At 32.9% G+C, this 14224-nt stretch overlaps 1 protein-coding gene across 2 annotated transcripts; it reads left to right on the top strand.

Moving 5' to 3' along the window:
• The first annotated feature begins 3528 nt into the window (after nucleotides 1-3528).
• On the top strand, nucleotides 3529-12575 carry LOC107950115 (transmembrane protein 120 homolog). Of its 2 annotated transcripts, XR_005911306.1 has the most exons (11): nucleotides 3607-3931; nucleotides 4022-4100; nucleotides 4210-4304; nucleotides 4602-4706; nucleotides 4792-4871; nucleotides 11131-11221; nucleotides 11296-11403; nucleotides 11608-11694; nucleotides 11866-11894; nucleotides 12053-12121; nucleotides 12225-12264. XR_005911306.1 is itself a non-coding variant. In XM_016884866.2 (10 exons), exons 1-10 carry the CDS (start codon nucleotides 3701-3703, stop codon nucleotides 12354-12356), a joined length of 1077 nt encoding a protein of 358 aa, XP_016740355.1. In that variant the 5' UTR covers nucleotides 3529-3700; the 3' UTR covers nucleotides 12357-12575. The 2 variants fall into 2 exon arrangements, 1 of the variants encoding a protein (XP_016740355.1); XM_016884866.2 differs by lacking the exon at nucleotides 11866-11894 and having other exon boundaries at nucleotides 3529-3931; nucleotides 12225-12575.
• The last annotated feature ends 1649 nt before the right edge of the window (nucleotides 12576-14224 follow it).

Consider the following 14224-nt stretch of genomic DNA (forward strand, 5'->3'; position numbering starts at 1 on the left):
TGTCGGTTGACATTTAAAATCAAAATAATAATAGATGGTAAAGACACGAAATTTTGTGGAGGGAGATAGTACCTTAGCAACAAAAGCTGTTTGGGATGATGAGCTGACGTTGATATTTTGTGAGCTTTGCGTGAATGAAGTCAATGCTGGTAATAGACCAACAACTCATCTAAACTCAAAAGGATAGGAAAATGTCATTGCTCTTTTTCAAGCAAAAACACAAAAAAATTATAGAAAACCTCAATTGAAAAATAAGTGGGATACATTAAAAAAGGAATCGAGGTTATGAAGGGAGTTGCTTAAGGAATCTACAGGAATTGGATGGTGTCCATCTAAAAAGACAGTCGATGCTACCGAAGAATGGTGGGCTGCAAAAATACAGGTTAGTGTTAACTTTATCATTATTTTAATGCATAAATTTTATTGAAATTAATAATTTACAATTATAAAAATCTTAGTATAACATTTAACATGTTATGTAGCAAAATCCTGATTTTAAAGGATTTAAGAAGAAATGAATTGAACCACGATTGAATGAGTTAATATGGCAAATGTTTGCTGGCATTGTAGCCACTGGAGAGAATGCTTGGGCACCTTCGTCTGGTGTTCTTCCTAGTAGGGTTCCTATGAGAGATGATGCACCTAATAAGGGATTTGGTGATTCAGATGAACATAGTAACGAGAATGAAGGTATTCCTCCTGATGAGGTACCATCAAACCCTTCTCATGAAATTCCTAATCGAAGAAAGCAAACACTTGAGGCTGTACATGGTAAAGGAAAAAAAATCAAGTTCAAGTAGAAAATCATCAAGAAATACATTAACTACTCAGATTGAGAAATTGTGTGAGAGTATGGCTAGTCCAAGGAAGTCAGTGAATGAAATTATTTTTTCTCACTCTCAATATACTATTTCAAATGCAATGGATGCTTTGCGTGCTTTGGGAGATGAAATTCCAAAAAAAGATGAACTGTACTATTTCGCCACCAAAATGTTCCAAATACCGGTGAAACGAGAAGTGTTTTTGAACTTAGATCCAGATGATAGGGTTTGGTGGCTTCGACGTGAGTATGCTGAACAAAATCCAATTGCATCATTTTCATCCTTGGTAGCAACATCCTCATTTCTCTTCCAACCATACCATCAACCACCTCCACCATAAGCTCCTTAGAATTATTATTGTAATATAACTATACTACTTTTTTATATGTAAAACTAATGTATGATACTTTTTATGTTTGGTATTTTTATGCTATGCTTTTAATCAAGTTTCTGTGTTGTATAGAATGCCACGAAATATTAATTTATTTTCATTTGATTACTTTTTCAGGTTATGGATGAATTTAACAATATGTATAATAGTTTTGATATGAATTATGATACCCCCGAATTAAGTGAAGAAGCTCAACGAAGAATAGCCACAATTGTTACCTAAGTTGAGCACAACAATTATCATGAAGAGGAAGAATATGTGTTAAGCAGTGTATTGGTACACCATGAAACTTATTTTACTATGCCACCGCGTATGGATTCAAATTATACAGGTCAAATGTGGGTGGACGAAGTATTAAATGGGCACGATGATCATTGCATGAATAGTTTTAGGATGCCAAAAAATATATTTCACAGCTTGTTGCATGATTTGCAAACAAATTATGGCTTAAAGAATGAGAAAGTATCGGCGATGGAGAAGTTATCATTATCATTGTACATTCTTGGAAATAGAGAATCAAATTCAAATGCAACAGAGCGATTTCAACGATCTGGGGAAACTGTTAGTCAAATTTTTACTAATATGTTGCATATATTTGCTCGAATGGGAATAGACACGATTAAACCCACTGAAGGTCAATTCGAGGAAGTACCGAACCATATTCGACATGATACAAGATATTGGCCTCACTTTAAGGTAAAATTTACACAATCTTTATATTTTTAAAATATAAATTATTTCTAACTTTTATCTCATTACTTGTATTTATTTTAAAGGATTGTATTGGGGCCATAGATGGAACACACATAAAAGCATGCATTTCGCCTTCTTGTCAAATACCTTATATCGGACGAAAATGTGAACCAACTCAAAATATTATGACAGTTTGTGACTTCGACATGTACTTTATTTTTGCATTTCTTGGTTGGGAAGGAACAACACATGATATTAGAATTTTTTTGTAAGCACTTAGAAAACAAGAGTTAAAGTTTCCACACCCTCCACCAGGTTGAACTTTAATTTTTTAATTAATTTTTACATAAAAAATATTAAAATTTTTAATTTATTTTTAAACTTGATATTATGTTTTACTTTTTTGGAGGAAAATATTATATTGTGGATTCAGGATATCCACAAATGTTAGGTTTTCTAGGTCCATATAGGGGGAACGATATTATTTACCTGATTTTCGTCGAGGTAATCATCAAGTATCTGGAAAAAAAAGAAATCTTTAATCATGCCCATTCTTCGTTACGCACTGTAATTGAACGAACATTTGGAGTGTGGAAAAAAAATGGCCAATATAAGAGATATTCCAAGTTATTCATTCAACAAGCAAGTTTTAATAGTTATTGCAACAATGGTTTTGCATAATTACATTCGAAGACATGCTTGGTCAAATGATGAGGATTTTCGAGAATTTGAGAATATACCCGACATGCCAGTCTCTTCAGGCCATTTTGATATAGTTGAATCGAGTTCTTCTAACAGAGAAAGTGACCTTGAAATCACGATGTTAAGGGAAACCATTGCAACTAGTTTAATGAATCCATATTTATAAAAACATTTTGTATCATAACCTAATTTCTAGTAATAATGAAACTTGTTATGTCTTATGTTACTATATTTTTTTATTAAAAATCATCCGTTTAGATACTTCAAAATTTGATCAAAGTATAATGTTACTATTTGTGAAAATAATATTGATCATTGTTATAAAAAAATATTTAACTATAAAAATTAAAAATAATTATCATTTTATCTAATAAATAATTTAAATTGATTATATAATTCATTAAAATATTAGAAGATACATTTTAATATTTTATTAAATGAATTTATAAATTCACATATTTTAATAATTTTAAAAAAGTAAAATAATTTTAAAAAATTCTATTATATATCAATTCTAATCTGATGTCCTTAATAGTCATTTTTTATTCTCACCTTACCGCTACAGCTACGTTTGAATCCAAACACATACTCCACCATTGTTTCTAATCTCACTGCTACAGTATCTAATCTCACCGCTACAGTAACTAATCTCACCGCCACCGCTGTTTTTAACCTCACTGGAGGTAAACACACCGCCCATCTAAACTAAGGGTGGGTTTGGATGGGCGGTTGGGTGCAGTGCATTTAGCTTACTTTTTGTCTCACGCTACAGTATCGCTACAGTATCTAATCTCACCGCCACAACTTTTTTTACACTAATACAGGTAAACGCACCGCTCATCCAAACTCACGCTAAACCTAGATTTTTTCTCAAATATATGGACAAAATGACGAATAAAATTAAAATAATAATAATTTGAATGGTGTCGCGTGGGAAGGCGGGACAAATTACTCGCAGTCCACGTAATAAAAGAACCAGAAATCCTTTTCCTTTGCTTTGCTTTCCCTTTCATGGTATAAAACAAGTACGCATCCGACCATCGTTCATTTTAATTTTTTTTTGAATAATCAGGAAAAACCCAAGGAGTAGAAGATGGAGAACGTGGAGGAATCGACGAATGAAATGGAAGAAGAAGTAGGGAAGGTGATGGAGCAAGCCAGAGAGTTGCAAGAAGCAGGCGCTGGCCTCATATCCATGATATCCAACGACGAGCAATCTCTTCGCCTAAAGGCGAATTCTCTCGATTCCTCTATTCGCCACCTCCGTTCCTCCATTACTACCGTTCTCTCTCAGAAGCTTTTGGATCCCAAACTTGCAGACAAGGTAAACTCCCCACTTTGCATCTTCTTATTTCGTTTTTCATTTTTAAATTTGGAAAAAGAAACAAATCCTGAAATTTGGATCTGAAAACAGCTGGAAGAGGATTTACAGACAGCGATATGTATTATTACCGATGGAGACGCTGCTGGTTTTCTTCCTGCCAATGCTCAGGGTATAATAATTTCTTTCTTTTTTTTTCTTTTAAAATTTTAGTAATTTAATTTTCCTGGTATTAGAGTTATGAATTGATTAATAATGAAATGGTAATTGGGGAATGGCAGGTTGGTATCTAAGGATGTTTCTGGGACCAATCAGTGTTCGTGCATCTCGCAAAGAGATCCAGTTGAAAGCTAAGGAGGAATATAACAGCTACAGAGTAAGCATTACTTCACTATAACCCTTCTTTTCTAAAATTCGATTCTTTGATTGTCTTGTTTTTGGCATCCCAATATGTTCTTCAATTTTACTATTGCATCAGCTCAATATGCACATACATATAGCCTCATTTTTGCATTTAGTTACCCCTTACTATTGTATATTTAGACATCTCAAAGTTGTAGTTTACGTTTTTCTGATTCATGATCTATCCGTGAATAAATTTTTTATAAGCAAAAAGAGGAGATATTTGAAATTTAACTATATATTCTTAATAAATACTACGTCCCTTCAACAGGATAGGACTGCCTTAATGTTTATTCTTTTTCCATTAATTTTGCTTATTTTACGATCGTGGATATGGGAAGGATGCTTGCCTGCATTTCCAGTTCAGTTGTACGAGGTATTTTATGAATTATTCCTTAGGGTTTTTGTTTGAGAGTCAGTTCCTTTGTTATTGGTTTAATGCTGAGTATATGCTCTGTTAGGCATGGTTGTTGTTCCTTAACACTGGTTTGGCTTTGCGAGAGAACATATTGCGAGCAAATGGAAGTGACATTCGTCCATGGTAATTGCATGCCATCTTTTTTTTTCTTTTCAAATGTTTTCCAAAAGCAAGCATGTTTACTTTCTAGTTTTGTTTTGTATAAATGGAACTTTATCAAGAAAAATGAATTTGTAGTGTGCAGTAATCTTCAGATTATAGTAACTCGAGAGATGTTTTAATGTCAATGTAAATGGTGACTTGTGGCAAAGATCATATTGGAAAATGTGTTCATACTCCTAGCACCTCTCTACTTTTTGTTACTCTTGTATGGGTCACTACATGCTTTTAAATTAGGCTTTCTTGGTTTGTGATGTAATGCCTAGAAAGGTACACATTGGAAAGAATTCAGAAACTAGTTTCTTTGTTCTGGTGTATGTTTATGCACTAATGTTAATCATCCTTGCCATGTTGTATTTTCCTTTTGGAGTAACCATATCATGTTAATGATTCTCTCCTACCCTCAAGTTGGTGGACTTGTGCAATTGTTTAGGACTATTAGATTTGATGGATGCACCGTACAGAGTGCTTGCTTGTGTGTGATTATGTGGGTGTATGGAGATTGGAAGTTAGTGAGTAAGACACTTGAGTAGGGTTGGACATCATAAGATCGTCAAACTGGAAAGAAAGGACTTAGGAAGAGGGAGGTCGTTAGTATGGTTTTCTATCTTATTGTAATGATGACATTGTTTCTCATTAAGTTGAAGCATGGAGCACCCTCTCAATTGTTGATGTGAAGACACAAAAAGACAATGGTGTCCATTATCTTGCTAATTTTATCCTTTGGTTACATCATTAGGATTGATTTTATGTTTTGGTTGTAACCATTTTTTATATACTCTAGGTGTTTTATCCATTGTTATCCCTTCCTTTTTGAGATCAAATGTGTAGATCTTCCATTAGGATATGGTTATTGGCCTATTGCTCATAGTTTAAAGCTTGGCATGGTCTCTTATCGCACTTAGTTTAAACTTCTTGACTTGTCTCGGCTACAGACCAAATTGGTATGAGAAAGAGTAGAGGTTGTTATGTACGTGCATTTTGCTTGGTGTATAGCCCCTTCCAATTTGTTCGGTACATTAGTTGCAACCAGTGTTGTTTGAATTGAACCGATTAGTTGGACTAGGAACCAGTCGGGAGATCGGTTTGGAAAGTGACTTTGAACCGGATAGATCAGGAACCAATATGAACCAATTGAATTGGCTAAAAAAACTGATTGAAGAGGGGGATTGAACCAGAATTTTTAAATTTTTTATTTTTTTTAAATTTTTAATAATTTTTTAATCGGACTAGTCGGATCGGTCAGATTGGTGAATTGGTGGCTTGACCGGTTCAACCACCGGTTTGATTTAAAAAACATTGGTTGCCATTACAACATGTCAAAATTAGTTGTTTTCAAATAACATTTATGGGTAAGAGAGTTGTCATACCCGATTTTCATTAGAGGTCCAAAATTAAGAAAAGAGTTAGGTGTTAATTGAAAGAAACTGCAGGTTTGGCGATCTCTACTGTAAAATCTAAAAATTTTAGTGGCTAAATGACAATTAGTTGGGTTTTAATTCTGGTTTAGTTATGTTGAAACTGACTGGTTCCTGAGTGAGAAACATGATGATGTTGGCCATTGGTTTTGATGGGGTTTTTTGGTGACCGCGCATGTAAGATTATATATAATTGAGAAGTGTTATTCCGGGAGGAAAATTCTTCTCAATTCTATTTCATTTTCTTCTCTTCTTCATCTTCTTATATAGTTGTTTCGAAGAAGAAAAAGTTTAAGGAAAGCTCTGCATGGAGCGATGAACATGAGGATTGAGTTTAAAAAGATGAGAATCTGAATTGGTAAGTTTCTTAATCTTTCTGTAATCGTGGATTTGAGAAAAAGAGAAGTTAGGGGTTTTTGTAAAATTTGAAAGGTTTTCTGTAAGTTTCTGGATTCTGGATTTTAAAGCATGAATGCCTTCGAGTTAACTGATATATTTGGTTATCATGCTTAGCTAACCAGAATGGAGGAGACTCTGGTATTTGGAAAAACTAATCTGACAGGGAGGAAGGACAGCAGGTGAGTTTCTGTACTCCACCTTTGGATGTTTGTTGGTTGTTGTGACGTTTGCATGCTCTGCACTGAGTTTGGTCTGAGTCTGGCTGTATACGTGGCTGATTGGAAGGGCTATTCATGCATATAGCTGTGCAATTATATGAATGTTTGCAAGTATGTTATCTGAATGTATGATATGGTTGCGTAATGATGAACTAATATGTGACGTACTCCATGTTATAATTGTGAACGTAATGTGTATGAAATGTATGTTTATAAAATGTGGAATACGAAGGGAAGTATTTGGCAGGTTAGTTGAAGATAGGAAAATTGACATAATGGAGGAATGGCCGGATGGAATGAGGATTGGAGTCATTGAAATACGAAATGGTCCGGCCTTACAGGCGAACACTTAGGTGCTCGAATTAACAAGGAGGATTTGAGGAAGTTTGGTTGGATAAATGGTCTATTGGCTCGACGGAGTGGCATTATGGAAATGATCTACTAGCTTTATGGAGCGACACCATAAAAATGGTCTATTGACTCCTTGGAATCGAAAGTCTATGGCTGGTCATGACATGATCCAGTGGAGGATAGATTCATCCTTACGGCAAAATGAAGTCCACCAGGATAGTAAAACATGGAAGCCCGTCGGGGCATATATGTGAAAACCACTATGTGACTCGCATTTATGGCGTATTAGAGCGCTAGCAGACTTGCGGATAAGAAGCTTCACCAAAAAGCGAAGGCAAGAGGAATCGGGGAAAGTGTCTTGTGCATGGAAATTTGCAAATACGTATCCACCATTAAGAGTCTGCCAGAGGTAATGAATAAGCCAATATTGGTTTTGAGAAAGCGAGACAATTTTTCGGATTCTCTTTCTAAGTGTTTCTTGGCAAAGAGGTCACTAGAAAAGGGAAGTCCGCCAAAGACTATCTTATGTGTAATGTCCACCAAGGACTAATTGTTATATAAAGTCCGTTAGAGACTAACGAATGAAGAGGATGTTCGTTATGATTATCTAGGGTTGGGAAGTCCGCCAAGGACTAACGAATGAAGAGGATGTTCGTTAGGACTATCTAGCGTTGGGAAGTCCATTAAGGACTATCTTATAAATGAAAAGTTCGCCTTATACGATCTAATGAGGAGATAGTCCGTTGGGGACTATTTGTTGTTGGGAAGTCCATTCGAACTATCTAATTAAGGGAAAGTCTAGTGAGACTAGGGGTGAGCAAAACTCGATTCGCCTCGAAAAAATCGAAAAAAATTTGAATTTCGAGTTAAACGAATCGAGTTATTCGAGTTAATCGAGTTATTCGAATCAACTCGAATTTTTTTTTCGAATTTTGAGTTTGAATCGAGTTGAGTTTTCGAATTCGAATAACTCGAATAATTCGAATAATTCGAATATCAAATTATAATATTTTACATTTTTACCCCAAACTCCCAAACCTTTTTACTTTTCCCTCAAAACTTTTACTTCTTCCCACTTTCCCCCCAAAACTTTTACTCCCTTCCCCTCCCAACCCCCCAATCTACCCAAAATCCATTTCCCACCAAAATTTTACTCTCCCATTTATTTTTTCTCAAAATTTTACTCCCCAAAACCCTCAAAACCTTTTACTTTCCCCCAAAATTTTTACTCCCTCCCACTTTTCCCCTAAAACTTTTATTCTCTTCCCATCTCACCTCTCATCTATCTCAAACCCTCCCCCCTCCAATTTTTTTTTAATATTTTCCCTCCAAAATTTTACTCTCCCTATTTACTTTCCCTCAAACTTTTATTCCCAAAACTTTTTTATTTTTCACCTAAACTTTTACTTCTCACCCTTTACTCTCAAATAAAAAATCAAAATTATTCAAAAAAATCACTAAATATAAATAGTAATAATTTTATTTATATCGACTATTTATATTATTAAATTAAATTTCACATTTTATATTATTTATATTATTGAATTGTTTAGTCATATTGAATATTTATATTAAAATTAAATTATTAATTATGCCATAAAATATTCGTGTTAAAATTTTATATTGGTATCAATTTCACATTTTATTTTTAAAATAACTTTTATTAAAAAATCATATTTTTTACATTTAATATATTTTTTAATTCTAAAATACATAGTGACAAGAATCTGAAGATAATTGAAACAATTAAGCAAGCAAAGAAGCTAACCAATATATAAAAAATTAATAAATAAATTATGAAGTGATGAAAGTTAATAAAAAATTATAAAAAAATAATAAATAAATTATGAAGTGATGAAAGTTAATAAAAAATTTGATTAAGGTGGATAAATTTTATTACGATGGGTGACAATGGTTACAAGGATCTAAAATTATTTTTTAAAATTTAACTCGAACAAATATATTCGATTCGATTCGAATTCCATCTCACTCGACTCGATTCTAGAAAACTTCAAATAAAGTTAGGATGATAAAATGAGATTCGAAAACTCGATTAACTCGAAAATTTTCGATTCGATTCGATTTGATTCGATCGAATGCTCACCCCTAAGTGAGACTATTTTACATAAGTCATATTTTTTGGATTTATTTATTTCAAAGTTTTAATATTTTAGATTAATAAAAGTTTGACTGGGCCTAAGGAGGTTTATATTGCAAGATAGTTGATTAAGTCTTAGTTTAGTAATTATTTAGTATTCAAGTAGAACTTAGACATGCCTATAAATAGCTAAGCATGCCCAGCCACCATAATATGGATTATGTTTGATTTTTTTTGTTGATAAAATACTTCAAGGGAGATTTTCTTAGAAGACTAGTTTCATATTTCTTTTTTATAGAGCTTTTGTTTCATTCATCAAGATTATGGAGGAGGTTTATTATAATTTCATTTTGCTTAATTCAAGTCAATTGAGAGGGTTGATTAAAGGCCAATATAGTTATTTGTTAGAGCAAGTTCACCAAAGGAGACTAGGCTATCCATCCAATGATTTGTCTTCAACACCATTCATCTTCTTTTCTCTTTTCATCAATCTATCTATAATCTTTTGTTCATTTTTTTTGATTCTTTGTTTTCCATTGTTTTATTATCTATTTCTTGTTAGAAGATTTCATATTTGAGTCCTAGAACTTTGGGTGTAAAAGCTACTCTTGCAAGAAGTTACTTGAGTCGCAAGAAAAAGTCAAAAACTTTGAGTTGATTATTCGTGTTTTTAAAATTCAATCTTGAGCTTCCGCATCAAATATAGAGTTGAAGGTTTTCTGGATCAGATTTAAAGAAAAGGATGGGTTGTTGGATATGAGTTTAATAGGGGTTAATGAATAGAACAAATGAAGTTGGTTGTGACTACCATGGTTTTTGTCAAGATGGAAATTGGAGGGTTTGATGCATACGATGGCGAAGAGAGATTGGTAAAGGCTGCTATAGAAGGGTCTACCTTCATATTTACCATAGAGTTACTACCTTATTTATTGGCTATTATTTTATCCATTCCTTCACGCATTTGATCAAACAATTGGGTTTTGGTTTCAGCAATAATTTCATCAACATGCTGCAGCATATGATCTAGCGTTTGCTCTATCTTTGTTTGCATATACTTGAGCTTCTTGCGTATTTTTACTCACCACTTCGCCAACCATTTTGCCATTGTTGAGGATCATTGGCTCTAATGCCAAATTGTTACCATCATAAATTTGGAATTGATAGTTCAACTCACCAAAGGGAGACTAAACCGTCATAAATTTGTAATCCCTTTTTCTGGTTTCGCTAAAATTTGACTTGCCTTTGTTTTATTAATCATCCTTTTTAATAGAGATTATTATAATTAAAGAAAGTAAACAAAGTCCTACTAAATCCAACTTCTATTTAAGAGTCCTAAAACAAGTTATTTTATTCTAAGAATCCTACCCAACAACCTCTCGTAAGAGTCATACCTAACAACTACTAAGCGTCCACAACAAAGGTCTTATCCATGACCATTTTCTCCTTGTTATTCAAAATTATTCCCATCCACTTAGTAAAGCCGTTTGTAGCCATGAAGCTTCTATAATCTTGTGGAATCTTCATTCTGATTAGCATGTTTGATGATTTTGTTGAACTCTTTATTTAGTCTAGAATATACTATGCATTAGCCTGGGAGAATTTTTTTTTTTTTTGTGATGGTGTTAGTTAATATCAAAATCTAAACATCAAACGTTCATTCTCAGTGTGTCTATAATTTGCGTTTGCACTTTCTTGATTAGCCTTTCGAATTCATTGATGACTAAATGATCATTTTGCAGGTGGATATACCATCACTATTTTGCTATGGCTACTGCCCTTGTTAGTCTCACTTGGGAGATCAAAGGACAGCCTAATTGTGGTCAAAAGCAGGTCATTGTTCTACTATTGTTCACTAATTATATTTTCCATGTCACCTGATTAATAGTGTGTTAAAACCTATTCAGCGAGGTGTAGAACTTTTCCTTCAATGGGCTATGATGCAAGGAGCTGCCTTGCTTCTACTAAATCGATATCAGCGCCGGAGACTATACACTCGGATTTCCCTAGGAAAGGTGTTATTTCTGTTTATGCATCAAAAAAAAAAAAAAAACTATTGTTTCCTGCGTACATCGTTAACTATTTTTGCATATAATCTATATAACCTTGGTTTTGAATCCTCTTTTGTTCCTTTGCATTCTAGAAAATATCACCCTTTGTCTTCACAGTTATGGAGAATCGGTTCTAAATTCTAATCTTTAGTGTGTTACTATTTTCAGTCTAATAGCATGAATGTTGCTCGGAGAGAAACAACCGGTGTAGATTGCCAGTTGTGGGTCTTATGTCCAATACTTTTCGTTATGCAGGTAAACCAAGCTATCTTGTGACTGATTGATGAGAATGTGTAAATGGGACCATGTTCATTTCATGTTGTTATTTTACCACTCATTATAAAAAGGGTCTAAAACCTTAGTTCAATCTCCCAATTTTGTAGCGTGATAATATCTGTATGATTTCCATGATTTCTTACATTTCAGGTCTTCAAATAACTTAAGTCTCTTTTTTGGTATGAAATTCTGACTTATCGTTGCCGTTTGTTAGATATTATGTATCAAATCCCTGAATGTTGTGCATAGTGCTTCTTTAGGATTTAACTTTGTTATGTTGTTATTCAACATTTCTTAGACATAAGTGCTTGCATGATTCCAAGGAACATGATTGTAGGGTTTTGAGGCATATGTCGGACTACTACTGCTGAAGACTGCATTTGCCCGCGTTGTTACAGAATGGCAGGTAGGTTTCCCGTTTTCCCCTGCTTCTGGCATTTTATCTTTCCTTTCATCCATGCAATAAGAAAAAAGAAAGAAATGAGATGACGAAAGTTGGGTTTTGGCAGATAATATTTTGTGGGATCATATTGGTAATTCTGGCTGTTGGGAACTTTATAAACACGGCACAGACATTGATGGCGAAGTCAAGGTTTAAGGGAACGATGAAGAAGAGTAAGAGCAGGCGGGAGTTATATTAGAGTCTTGCTCTTCTGTTTATTTCTTAGGATAATTCTTATATATCTTTTTTTCCCTTGAGAAAAATTTTCACAAATAATTTGGCTTGTTTTGTAATTAATTTTCGTTTCACAGATTAAAAGCCCAAAAAAGGGCTTTTAAATCTTATTTTTTGTCAGACATTAGGTTGTTGTCCTTACCTTTTAATATTTAATAATGAAAGTCACGATTAATAACACTAATTTTACACTTTTAAAATAGAACAAAAATAGTACTCACATGGCCAATATAAAATTCAAAATCAACTTTCACTCTACTTTTCTAGCATTTTTATTTGTTTACTTAACCTTTTACGCATCAATATTGACCCACATGAGTAATTTTTTTAATTTTAAAAATGTCACATACACCAATTTTGTTAAATTATTTTGACATTATTATTAATTGGATTAAAAAGATTAATTTTTAAATATGCAAAGTGTGTAGGTAGTAAAAGCATAATTAAATCTAAAAGAACAGGTTCACAATTATAATAGAGAAAAATAAGGTTACTTATCATGATAAATTTAATTGGCTTAAAAGGTTGAGAATATATAGAGCAGTAAAAAAGAATTAAAGGAATAATATAATAGAAACTGCGGTGCTGCCTGGATAACCCCTTTTCCCCTCTAAAGCTTACCATATTATTTCCTATTTTATGTATTATATAATTTGGCACTCAACTTACTAGGATGATATAATACAATAATCTGTTTTAGATATAATAAAGTCAGTCCATATCATCTTGATTTTTCTACATTAAAAAACTTGTGTTAATTATTTACTCGCTTCATCACTGTATATATTTTCAGCTTCATTATTACAATAATTATACGTTTGATTATAGACATTTCTATCTCAAAGAGGTGGCCCGACTTGTCTCCTTACTTATACTGTATAAATAATTTTGCCATTCTTTAAAAAAAAATTATGGGACGAATATAGAATAATAGACTGATGAAAATTTAATGGGATTTTAATTTTGATACCATGCTAGAAATATTTAACTTATTAATAAATAAAAACAATTGAAGAGATTACTCAGATTTGAATACAAAATCGTAAATAACCTAAAACTGTATTTACATGCCACTGGCAGATGATGGTGCATGGTGGGTTGTGTCCCATTCTCATGTGTCACCTACATATATTTTATTAATTTTTAAGTGATTTTATTCGTAAATTTATTAAATAATTATTTTTATTGTTCAAGAATTTTGTTGTTATTTATGCAAAGTGTGTGTCTCTCTCCTTCATGTGGGTGGTGGTGTGGTGAGAAAGGTGCAACTACTGTATTACTGATCCATATGATGTATTGTCTCATGTTATGGATCACACATGACAAGGGCCACCACCACCACCCCTATCCCCTTCACAATTATTAACATCATAAATACTATGCACTCACGAATGCGCATTTACATGATAATTAATTACATACAAAATGCCAATATCAAAATGTCAAATGGGCAATAAATCCAAACAAATATCTATATCTATATATATATACACGTATATATTAGAACCCAATATTTTGTATATTTGTGTTGTATTCATATATTTTATGTTATTATCGTATTTAAGATATTTTAAATTCATTTAAAACTTCATTTGTAATTGTTCTGTATGTACATATGTATGTATGAAAGAAAAATAGGAGAAAATCGGGTGCTAGAGAAGAAGGCCAAGATTGTGGTGAGTTCGTGATTGTAGAAAATATATACATACATGTATATTAGAACTCAATAATTTGTATATTTGTGTTAGTATTCATATACTTTTTATGTTATTATAGTGTTTAAGATATTTTAAATTCATATAAAACCTTATATGTAATTGTTCTGTATGTATG

This window comes from Gossypium hirsutum, chromosome D03 (assembly GCF_007990345.1).
Source record: "Gossypium hirsutum isolate 1008001.06 chromosome D03, Gossypium_hirsutum_v2.1, whole genome shotgun sequence".
Taxonomy (NCBI): Eukaryota; Viridiplantae; Streptophyta; class Magnoliopsida; order Malvales; family Malvaceae; genus Gossypium; species Gossypium hirsutum.

Excerpts from the sequence above, each read along its gene's own strand:
- LOC107950115 (XM_016884866.2), top strand. The coding sequence starts at position 3,701 with ATGGAGAACGTGGAGGAATCGACGAATGAAATGGAAGAAGAAGTAGGG. Across the intron at positions 4,872-11,130 it reads GGAAGTGACATTCGTCCATG|GTGGATATACCATCACTATT; the intron begins GTAATTGCATGC and ends ATCATTTTGCAG. Across the intron at positions 11,404-11,607 it reads CTCGGATTTCCCTAGGAAAG|TCTAATAGCATGAATGTTGC; the intron begins GTGTTATTTCTG and ends TACTATTTTCAG.